The sequence below is a fragment of the Ambystoma mexicanum genome, chromosome 9, assembly GCF_040938575.1.
Source record: "Ambystoma mexicanum isolate Mex_15411 chromosome 9, UKY_AmexF1_1, whole genome shotgun sequence".
Taxonomy (NCBI): Eukaryota; Metazoa; Chordata; class Amphibia; order Caudata; family Ambystomatidae; genus Ambystoma; species Ambystoma mexicanum.
Window position 1 is genome coordinate 275,810,444 of NC_090931.1, and position 12,318 is coordinate 275,822,761.

The 12,318-nt window shown below is 48.1% G+C and overlaps 1 protein-coding gene across 7 annotated transcripts in view; it reads left to right on the forward strand.

Moving 5' to 3' along the window:
• Positions 1-12,318, forward strand: part of NF1 (neurofibromin 1) — a 3,279,657-nt gene that overhangs the window by 2,573,327 nt on the left and 694,012 nt on the right. For all 7 annotated transcript variants that reach the window (XM_069614617.1, XM_069614618.1, XM_069614621.1 and 4 more), the window contains one exon: positions 3,896-4,036. In XM_069614617.1, coding sequence (XP_069470718.1) covers positions 3,896-4,036 — 141 coding nt within the window. The remainder of the gene's footprint in view (positions 1-3,895; positions 4,037-12,318) is intronic.

Here is a 12,318-nt window from a genome sequence, read left to right on the forward strand (position 1 = left end):
CGCTACGACAGGGTGCTGTGATATAAGCTTGGGCCCATTTTGGGCATTTCTGTTGCAGGACAAGAAGGCTGAGACCCTGGCTCTGTTCCAGGAAGGGGAGGTGGCCTCGGATCACGCCATTGTGGTGGCTCTGAACATCGCAGGTTCTGGGTTCCGCCAGATGAGCAATGTGGTGTCCCACCGACGCCAAGGCTGGCTGAAGGCCACCAACTTCAGGGCAGATGTCCATTCCAAGGTGGCAGAGATGCCCTATGATGGGGACAATCTGTTTGGCAAGACTGTGGATGAGTCTCTCTGAACAATTGAGACAAATACGCATACGGCGCGCTCGATGGGGACATTGCAACAGAGTAGGTCTTCATCCTTTTCTTTCCTCAAGAGGGAAGTCCGGCAGGTCCTCCAAGGGGTATACAGCCCCCTGTCGTCAACCCTCCCATTCCACGGCTCAGGAGGCCTACAGAAACCGTTCACAGGCCTATGGCAGCGGAGGACTGCGTCTTCGTCGTCCACAGGCCAGGATGCAGATGCCAAAGCAGTCCTGAACCGGCCGTGCAACCAGGCACTGACTTTCACACCCCAATGGGCGGCTGGCTAGCAAACCTTGACGACAGGGACTGTCACCATGGATAAATGGCTGCTGGGCGTTCTTCATCAGTGGCACACCTTGGAATTCCCACACAGGTGTCGCATTCCTCCTGTAGCGTATTAAGAACTGCACATGGCCCAACTGCTGCAGGAGGTTCAGGCCATGTTAAGAAAGGGGACGACAGAGCCCGTTCCCCAGCGCCTCTGGGGCTCTGGAGTATACTCCCGATACTTTCTGGTATGGAAAGAATCAGGAGGGTGGCAGCCAGTCCTAGACTTAAGGCGCCTCAACAAGTACTTGAAATTCCAGAAGTTCAGGATGATCACACTGCAGCCCGTGCTCAACCAGCTGGAAGAAGGGGGATTTCCTGGCGACCTTGGACATGGAGGACGCTTACTTCCATGCCCCCATTCACCCGAAGCATCGAAAGTTCCTACAATTTGTGGTCTAGGGACAGCAATAACAGTTCAGGGCCCTGCCTTTCATCCTGAAATCGCCACCAAGGGTGTTCATGAAGTGTCTGGCTCCAGTAGCGGCACATCTTCGACTCAAGGGCATCCACATCTGCCCTTATGTGGACGACTTGCTCATCCGTTTGCTGGCAGTCCAGCACACTGCAGAGACCATTTGCCTTCTGACGAAACTCGGATTCTCCATCAACTATCCGAAGTCCTGTGTGAAGCCATTGTAGAATGCTCCGATCTTGGGCACCCATCTCAACATGGTAGCAGGCCTGGCTAAACCCTCGGAGGAGAGTGTGTCGGCCATACTGGGGAAGGTACAGGGCATGTTGTTGGCGCAATCTGCAACAGTGCTGACCATTAAGTCGCTGTTGGGCATGATGTCCTGCATCCACCTTGTCACGTTTTGCAGGCTTCAGATGACACCTCTTCAAGAGTTCCTGGCTGCTCGGTGGCTTCAGGTTAAGGGCTCTTGGACGGACGACATCACCCTCAACCAGGAGTTCCGTCAAGCCCTGCGATGGTCAGAGTCCGCCCCCATCTAATGCAGGGAGCTCCTTTTCAGTTCCCACCGTACCAGGCCACGGGCACCACAAACGCCTCCCTAGAATGGTTGATGGCTCACACCAGGCAGTCGCACGTCAGAGTCCTCTGGCTCCCGCAGGAGAAAGAACTTCACATCAACGTCCTGGAGCTCTGGGCAGTTTTCTGGGCCCTCATGTCATTCCTGCCTCAACTGCAGGGGAAGGTGGTGAGGATCTTCGCGGACAACACCACCACCACAATGTTCGACATCCGGAAGCAGGGTCGGACGTGCTCTCCCTGGAAGCATAGTCACTGTGGCCCTGGGCCATTCTTCCAAACATGTTCCTCATTCCCTTTCACCCAACCGACACCAAGAACACCATTGCCGACTTGATTTTTCAGATGTCAACCTGTGCATTATTCAGGCCACTGACAAAGACCCTACCAGGTGCCAATACCAGAGCAAATGGACCAAATTGTGCTTGTGGGCGAACGACAGACAAATAGTCATGCACCCTGGATGACATTGTATCTTTTGTGGCACATTTGGCACACTCGGGTGCAAGTAGACACCTGTCCCACCTATCTGGCAGCCATAGGAGTCTACAAAAACTCAGACATCACTTTCACTGCAGCCAATCCAGTAGTGGAAAGCCATTTAAAGGGGCTATTGAGGCAGACATCACTTTCACTGCAGCCAATCCAGTATCCGCTAATAGCGCCGGGGGGTTTGGCGGTAGGGCTATTAGCGCCGGTGCCAATAGCGCCGGCGTTACCGCCCAACTCGTGATGAGGCCCATTGTGTCGAAACGCGTGTTGGCTGGTCTTTTGCATAAGAAAACAAACTGGATTGAACAAGCCCACTTAAGACTATGGGACTTTAAACTCAAACTATACTAAAACATAATCTTTTGTCAAGCATATTGTAGAGCTGCATTTACCAAGCGCGAAGTGCGAGTGGTGTTTCTTCTTTTTCTATTTGGATATTGCTTCATCATTTTCCCATTGCTGTACAAGTCATTTTTATTTAATTCAAGATTTCATGACCAGCTTATTCATAACCTGCCATGATTGAGCGATACTCTGTCTTGAGTGTGTGACCCAAAATTGGTTCTGTCCATGCTCAAAAGAAATTTAATTTCACACAGTGAAGGCTGTTTCTTTGAGGCATTACTGCTTTAAATGAATAAGGGATCGGCAAGCTCTGCATCTGCACTAATTTTCACCAAAAGGTGATTCTCCATGCACCCATTTTAATGTTCCCAAGGTATGTAATCATTTGAAGTAGAAGAAAATTCAGTTCATTTTGCAGGCCTCAGACCACCCCAAGGAAAGGAGGCATATTCTTTTCCTGTGTTCCTATTGAGTTGTAGATGTTTCCTTGGGATGGCTGAGAGCAGAATTTGTAATCTTCTAGCCAGTTGCCTATCATATTGTTCAAGGGTATGAACTGGCAAATACCCCACCCTGAAAGAGCCCTTAAGAGATGGGCTTACATCGCTACATTGGCATTTTCTAGAGGCATGTTGCTTTTGCAATGCTGCAGCTATGCTTTACACACTTAGGATAAACCTTTTTCTTCATGCAATCCCCAGAATAAGGTCCAGATGTGATAGGTTGTGTTTCAGAACCTTCTGGTATAGAATATGGCTAGCATACATTCTTCATTTACAAGAAGTATTCATTGGAATTGTATTTATAACTTGCACCATGAAAATGAAAGCGAATGTACTATCCCGTTAACAGTTGAATTCTTCCGTTAGTAATGTTTTCTTAATTGAGTCACATGACCTATCACTAACCCTCCTGGGTATAGACTGAGCTGGTCTTCATTCCTTTGGGTCCAGCTTCTGTTACACAATTTTGAGTGTTTACTTGTAAAAAGGCTGCAGGAAAGTATATTGAAGAATGTGTATCCATGAAGAGCTCTGATCAGGGGAAGTAGTGTCATTTATGAGTAACTTATTTTTGTTCTGAGTGGTTCCGAATATAAAATTGAAAGACAATGCGATCACAGATAGTCACGAAGAGAAATTCATGTAGTTGCACCGTCTCAAGTAATTTTACAGCTGTCGATCTATCCTATTTGCTTTATTCTTCGGAGCTTCACCTCCCTCTCCCATACTGATATTCAAAAGAATTGGAAAGAAAAAATATAGCAACAATGTGTGCTCTCCCTGAAAATATGCTTTTATTTTCCCATTCTCACAACTTTCAGAAGTTTGTAACTTAATTTTAGGTAGTATGCTATTTATAAAAGTTTAATTTATTTTAGTAGTCCAATCCTATGATATTTAAAAAGTATTCCTTGTTTGTTCTCTAGGACTCTCCCATGCACAAGGCACTTTTTTGGGTTGCTATGGCAGTACTACAGCTAGATGAAGTCAGCCTGTACTCTGCAGGGACAGCCCTCCTCGAGCAAAATCTACATACGTTGGATGGTCTTCTAGTGTTCAATGAAAAGGTAAGTTCACTCTTTTCTATCCACTTGATTCACATTCACCAACACTCCTCATTGCTCACTTTCTCACTTTCTCTTTTTTGAAACTCCATTTTATTGGTGTTTATTATGAGAACAAGACATTTCAGGACAATGATTTCCATAACAAGCCACATTACTTATTGGCAGTCTTGGTCTCCCCCTCCTACGCCACCCCCACTCATTCTACCCCTATGCCTCACCCCTCACTCCACCCCCTGAATCCGCCCCCTCCCAACAATGCTCGTTCAGTGGTGGTGTTGTCCCTTCGCCTGTGTCTCGGAGGGTACCTCCTCGTTATATCTGTGTTCTACCTTTTCCCACTTCCTCTGGGGAATCTCCCCCCTCTTTTCATGGTTCAAAGTCAACTTATGTGCTCACTTGACCCCCAAGATTCCCTTCGTCCAATCCCCACTTAAGCAGCAAGACACTCCACTGTACTAGAAACTTGCTCATCCCATTGTTCACGGCCGCTGTCAGCCTCTCCATGACCATCATATTGTGTACCTTCCCTTCCCATACGTCTTTTGGCTGTAACGTGTCACTCTTCCAGCAATGGGCTACGGCCAACCGCCCTGCTCTCAACAATGCTTCCCACATCTTGGGGAGCCTAAATTCATTTTGGTCCTTCTGTGGGATCCCCAAAAGAATCTGTAGCGGGGCTAGGCCCAATTGAATTCCTGTGATCTCTTCCATCCAAATCAGCACCTCCTTCCAAAACACTTGCACCTTGGGACACCACCACCGCATGTGGGCCAAGGACCCCCTCTGTCCACACCCCCTTGGGCACATGGGGGAGGTTCCCACAAACATCCTGGACAGCTTCAGGCGATCCCTGTGCCAACCCATCAGCATTTTAAAGTTATATTCTATCGTGGAGGTGAACAGCCCTCACCGAAAGGTGATCTTATACATTCGAGCCTAGTCCTCCTCTGATACATCTTTGCCTGCTAAGTCTGCCCAATACCTCTGGAATGTTTGTCTCCCTCGTAAGCTCGTCTCATTCATAGTTTTATACAACTTGGACAGTATTCCCTTTCTCGTGATGGAGAGGTTGATAACCTTTTCCATTGCCATTGGTTCTCTCCCTACCGATCTACCCCACAGAGGATCCGTTATTATACCTTTTGATATAGAGATATTCAAACACTCGAATCCGTCCCCAAGACCTCCCGGGCAGTTGTTAAGTCTAGGAAAACCCATCTTTAAAAAACTGTCCTATCCGTTCCAGGCCCATATCTGACCATTTCTGTGAGAAGGACATGCCCTGGTGTCCAAAATCAAATGGGGATCCCCACACAGACGATATAGGGGAGGGAGATGTTGTTAGGCCCTCTGTGTCTTTGGATTCATGCCAAATTGACCAAATAACCTCCAGGGTGGGGTAGGTACTCAGCCATTCCGGAATGGATTTAATTGGGGAACATATGTAGTCTTGCACCTTCAGCGGGTGTGCTACAAGGTCTTCCAGATTTGACCAGTAGGTCCTCAGGTCGTCCCTCATATGTTCAAGCATCACCCCGAGTTGGGCAGCCCTATAATACAAACGGATATCTGGGAACCCAAAAATCCCCTTGTCCCTTGGAAGGGTCAGTGTGGCCATTTTAACCCTCAGTGTCTTATTTTTCCATATACATCTTTGGAGTTCCCTGTAACTTCCAGAATGAACTTCTCTGGGAGATGCCTTAGGATTGCTGCAAACAGATACAGCAATCGGCAGAGCATGTTCATCTTTACTGAGGTCATTCTACCATACCAATTCAGTATGAGGGGCTCCCATCTCTTTAAATCTGTTTTCAGTTGAGCCCTTAGGGAGTCCTAATTAGCTTTGAACATCTTGTTTAGATCCATAGTCACCAGAGTGCCCAGGTAGTTTATACTTTTTTTGTCCACCCACATACCGTGGTATCTCCTCAAGTCGAGAAGGGGACTCTGCTTTAGTATGGGTAATATGCAGGATTTCCCTATGTTAAACTTGAGCCCGAGAGCTGGCCATACTTCAAGATCTGAGTCATTAGTGCCAGGAGGAAGTGCTGTATATTAGTGAGGTAAGTCAATATGTTGTCTGCAAAGAGCGAGAGTTTGCACTCTATCTCACCCCCTACTATGCCCTTAATTTGTCAATTTGCCCGAATCGCAATTGCCAATGGCTCCATCGCTAGGACATAAAGTATTGGAGAGAGGGGGCAGCCCTGTCTTGTAACTCTTGTTAGCACGAAAGTCTCAGTGAGACACCTGTTGACTCGTACCCTGGACCTGGATCTATTGTTTAGTTCTGTCGCCCATCCAAGAGGTTTGTCCCCAGACACAGTTTGATTAGAACCTTCATCGTGAAGAGCCATTCCACCCTGTTGAAGGCCTTCTCTGAGTCCAGCGACACCAAACATGCGCCTAGCCCCTTCATTTGGGCACCGTAGATCAGGTGCATTGTTTTGCGGATGTTGTCTGACCCCTCCCTCTCTTTTATAAAACCCACCTGGTCTCCATGCACTAATAATGGTAGTCCCCCTTCCAGTCTTGTTCCCAGGACCTTTGCAAGGATTTTGCTGTCTGTCTGCTGCTTTTGACACTGTGGATCACTCTTTGCTTCTGGATTGTCTCTCCTTGTTTGGTTTTCGCATGTCTGTTCTATCGTGGTTTTCATCTTATCTATCCAACCGTACTTTTGCTGTCTCCTGGCCTGGCAACACTTCTCCATCTTTTTCCCTCGATCATGGTGTTACTCAAGGGTCAGTCCTTGGTCCTTTTCTATTCTCCTTATATACTTATTTTCTTGCCCCTATCATTGCTTCTTTTGGAGTATCACACCACTTCTATGCTTATGATACTCGGCTCTTTCTTTCCTTCTCATATTTCATGCCTGATATTCATCATACTCTCTCATCCTGCCTCTCTGCCATCAAATCCTGGATGACCTCTCATTTCCTCACTTTAAATGCCGGAAAGACTGACGTCTCATTCTTTCTCGCCACCACTCTCTTGTCACAGTCTCCTCCCTCTTCTATTTCTTTTCCACCCTCCAATCTCTCTATTACTCCCACTGCCCGTAATCTTGATCTTTATTTCAATTCTAATATTTCCTTTGCCCATCATATCTCCCTTAAATCCCATGCCTGTCGATTTCATCTGTACAATATTCGCAAAGTCCGCCCTTTTCTTACTTTTCCCACCACTAAACTTCTTGTCTCTTCGTTAGTCTTCTCCCGACTATTCTATTGTTCTCTCTTTTTCTTTGGTCTTCCCTGTTCACGTCTTACTCCTCTTTAATCAATCTATCATTCTTCTATTCGCTTACTCTGCCTTCTCTCTTATCGGGACTCAATCTATTCTTCTCTAGCCTCACTCGGCTGGCTGTCTTTCTACTCCCAGCTTAAATATAACTTTCTTTGTCTAGTTTTTAAATCTCTATACGGACTTGCCCCTGACTACCTTGTATCTCTCCTCTCATTTTATTCTCCTTCTTGCTGCCTCTGCTCTGCTGATCTTGTTAGACTTAATGTTCCCCATCCCGCCTGTGCTGAAACCTGCTTTAGTTCATTTCAGCTCCTTGCCCCTTTTCACTGGAATCTGCTCCCTCTGTCTCTTCGCTCTATCACTTCTTATCCTTGTTCCGTTTCTCTCTAAAAACTCACCTGCTTCAGTCGTCTGATTGATTGATACCGGCAGTATCTGAACACTGATTTGCATTGCTGATTTTATGTACTGTTGATAGTCTTATGTAAAGCACTTTGGACAAAGGCGCTATATAAAGCACAATAAAAATACAAATACACATTTTTACATCCCCGTTTAGGAGAGAGGGGGAGGTCAGTAGGAAGAGCTCCTTGAGGGTCCTTTCCCTCCTTTGGTAGTGTGACGATTGTTGCGAGCAACATAGTGGGTGACACGGCTTCCCCTTGCAGGCATGAATTAAATACTTTCACCAGGTGTGTTGTCAGCAGGGACCTAAATAGTTTGTAGAACTTCATCGAGAAGCTGTCTTCCCCCGGAGCTCACCCTGATTTCTTCCCCCTGATGGACAATAAGACCTCCTCTACAGTTATGGGGCGCTCAGGTTTCTCTACCATTTCTTCGGGGAGTCCCAGAAGGGGCAGACCCCTCAGGAATTCATCTATCTTTGCACCATCCCCTCTCCACTCCGAGGCGCATAGGTTACCAATACTTCTAGAGTCAGAGACGGATTCCCCCCCCCCCCTCAGTTTTTATTACTCCTATAGTTTTCCGCTCCCTCTCCTCCTTCAGTCTCCATGCTAAGATCCTATCCGCCCTGTCCCCATTCTCATGGTAGTTCTGTTTTAAAACAGGAGTTTTTATTCAGTGTCCTGTGACATGATGACCTTCAATTGTATTTTGTATTGATGGAGCTCCTTCGGCTCTGCAGGAGATGAGTATTTTCCCTGGGAACCTCCCCCCCCCAGCTGAATCTGTGGTATTTTCTGCCACAGCACATCATCCTTCTCCCTTCTCTCCTATTTCTTTGTCAATCCTATCCTTATCAGGACGCCCCCCAATGGTTGCCTTGAAACCCTCCCAGACTGATTGGATCCCCACCTCCCCCGTGTCATTAAAGAGGAAGTATTCCTTGATTCCCTCCAGCAGCTCCTGCTGCACTTCCTTGTCATTTAGTGGAAAATCATTACACCTCCATGAATCCACCCCCCCCCTAACCCCCCAGGACCCGCTGTCCTCCATCCCTCCATTATTACTCGCACCATATTGTGGTCTGACCATGGTATTGGGGTGACCTGGGATCCCACGACTTCCACCTTCAGGGTCTTGTCCACCAGAATCAGTTTATACGTGGGAAGGTGTCATGGACCGTTGAGAAGAAGGTATATGGCCTATCACCCTCCAGTGGTGGTGTTAGGGAGTCGCACAAGCCCAAGACCTAATTCACCTGTGTAAATCACTCCGATTCACCCACCTTAATCTTTGTTGTCGGCTGTTCTCCCATTCTCTAGCGGTCCCATAGTGGATCTCATACCATGTTAAAGTCCCCCTGACCACCAATCGCCTTTCCGTAAATTCAAACAATTTGTCCCTGACCCCCCTCCCAGAATTTGCATTGGCCTGCGTTTGGAGCGTACACGGAGCCCATTGTAAGTTTGCAACCATTTTGCTGTCCTTTGACAAATACATACCTCCCATTTGTGATGGTTAGTACCGATTCCACTGGAAAACCCAACCGGGACTAGATCTGGATCGCAACACCTCGCATTCTTTTCACATCAGAAGCCACTATCACTTTGGCCCACCTCCCGGGACCGTAGCTGGGGCTCTCTAGCCTTCGGCCAGTGGGTCTCCTGAACACACATCCAATGGTGTCATAGCCTCTTAAATTCCAGAAGGACCAGTGAGCGTTTGCCTGGTGAGTTAAGGCCCTGAACGTTGAGGGAGCTGATTACCATTTCACCTAGTCCAGACGTAGCCCCACTGCCGGGACATCCCATACCGTCCCCGTCCCTCGAGACAGATCCATTGTCATACACTTCTTACCGTGGTCCCTGTTACATACACCCCATCCTGAAACTGAGCATTTTGGTCATGACCTCAGACGAGATTAAGTCACCAGAGGTCCTCCCGGACCCCGTAATAGCTTAACAAAGTCCTTTTCCTTGATCCCCCTTCCTTCCTCCTCTTTTTCGATGTACAAACTATTCCAAACTGTCCCCCCACACCCTCATGTTGTGTCACCTCTCTTAGCCGATCTTCTGGTCCATTCCCTCACTAGCTCAGGTAGGGCCAGCCGGCGGGGGGTGTTGAGTTTCAAGAACTTCCTTGAGCCGGGGATTTTGCACCTGTTCGGCCCCTTTATGCGCCATCTCCTTTATTCTGTGCTTTTCTTCTCTCCTCCCATCGTTGGTGAGCTTCCTCCTACCAGTTCGCTCGTGACCCTCTGAATGTTGTCCTCTGTCACCAATTTGTAGTTATAGCCATTGACTTCAAACAAGATAGAGAAGGGGAAGCCGCATTGGTATCCCACCCCCTTCTCGTTAAGCCATTTTGTGAGGGGGGGGGACATAGATGCCTCTTTGCCAGCGTAAGCGGTGACAGGTCCTAATGAATCTCAATTTTCACATTGCCCAGGGCCACTGGCCCTGACCGTTTGCTTTATCCAGAATTTTTGTCTGTCCGGGTAATTGTGAAAGCACGTGAGGACCGATTGTGGCCCTCTCCCTGCCGCTCTTGCTCTGTGTGCCCTGTCACTCTCCCTGCCGCTCCCGCTCTGTGTACCCTGTCAATTTTGGGTTCATCCATGTTCTCGTCTCCAAACAGGACCTTAACCGCCTCATGGATTATCTTCCTTAGGTACTGCTTCGATTCTCCCTCCATCTCCGGGATTCCATAAAATCTCAAGTTGTTCCTTCTCTCACGGTTTTCGAAGTCATACATCTTTAGGGTCACCTTCGCCTCCCTTCTTTCCAGTTCCATAAGCCGCATGTCTATTTTAGTTTCCAGTGTTTCGAGGGAGGAGTGGTTGTTCTCAACTCCCTGGAACCGTTCGTCCATCTTGTCAATTCAGACATTCTATTTACCTTTCCTCCTATGTCAGCCCTCATCCCGCTTATCTCCTCTAGGAGTGAGGCAATGTCCTTCTTGGTGGACACAGTGTCATCTCCCTTTTCCGCCATGTTGAGGTCTACGCTGATGTACTCCATTTCCAGCCTCTGGAATTCAAAACGACCCAATTTAGCCCTCCAGTCCATGGGTTGGGGGGTGCCCTGCACTTGGTTCTGGGCTCACCCCTACCAGGCTCGCTGAGGGCCTTCTTTGCCGCTGCTGGTGGGCGCTGCCATGATCTGTGCCCCACCTCTTTATGTTCCTCCAAGGTTCCTCTCTTTGAACCTCCATAATTCTGTCGTGGGTCAGTGGCACAGGCCTCCTTACCCCTGCAGCTTCCTTGGGTTGGTCCCCCTGGACTGTTTTTCTGTCCTCCTGGGGTGTCAAGGGCTTCCCTTCTCCACCTCTCACTGTGGGTCCTTGTTTAGGCTGAATTTCCTAACCTAGTGAGTCCCCCAGCAGCTTTGCTGGATTTTTGGGGTTTATTTTTTTCTCCTGCCAAGAGTGAGACTCTTTTACCCTCACGCTTGGGCATGATTGGAGTGTGTTTCTTTGACTCTAGATGTGTTTAATGGGCTATGGGGTCTTTTACTCCATAGGGCTTCATGTGTTTTTGTGATGTGTGTTACACAGCACCCTCAGTGCAGTGACACAGGGGTGTCATAGTGAACCCCCAGTATAGACTCCATACCCTGGGACTGACTACTGTCTCCCAGGGCATGTAAAGTCACCATTGACTTTACTAGTCTCAAATTCTGAACAGAACCAGTACAAACCATCATATTGTGGACGTACTGGCCGGGGCAATTCGATTGCCCCGGGGTCTGTTAGTCGAGGGGATAAGTCTCTGTCCCCCCTGATCAGGTTTTGGCTGGTGGCAGTGGATACTACTTTTTATATTCGACCGCAAATATATCTCTATGGAATTTCCCATTGTTCGAGGCTACCAATTTTAATTATTTAATTCCTATAGCCTCGAACATACCGCCGGTTTATTTATTTAATAATAATTCTCCGGTTGGTATTTTTTGCCAGAACTCTGTTCTAAAATGGCGTTTGCGTTCGCTTCTGTAACTCCAACCCAAGTTGAGCCCTTTGTTCCACTTTTTGGCGGGCTTCACCACAGAAGCCCTCCAAAGTGGTGCCACTCTGTGTGGGGTACTTAGGAGGGGTGGAGGGGGATTTAGGCACCCTGGACTGAGTTGCCTAGGCAACTCAAGTCGCACTCCGTCCTGAATGGCCAAAGTACTTAGCATGTTTGAGTGACAGCTAGGCTGAGTGAATGGGGGTTTTCTGCATAAAAGCAGGGCTTTGGGGACTGGAACTTGAGAAGTCGCCACAGGACATAAGAATCCGACGAGGGAGAAGCTGAGCCGACTTGCTACAACGACACCACCGGTGGAGCCCTGCTGGACCGTCTCACCACTTTTCCCAACGACCGAGGAGATCTCCAGCCCAGAAAGTCTTCTTCCTTCGACTGGTGGGGATAACCAGTCTGCTTACTTTTTCGCTTCCTGGAGCACCTTGTGGCTGCCTTGCCTGTGCTAAGCACCCCAGCAACCGGGATACCACGTTTTACCACTACCAAGAATCAAAGGGTAGTACCTTTAACCGGAAAACTTTGCGGCTGGTTTCTTCCCTGGCAGTGCTACGACCTTCATCTTTCCTCCACGGCGAGATCTTCTCTTCCTCTGGATGACGCTGGG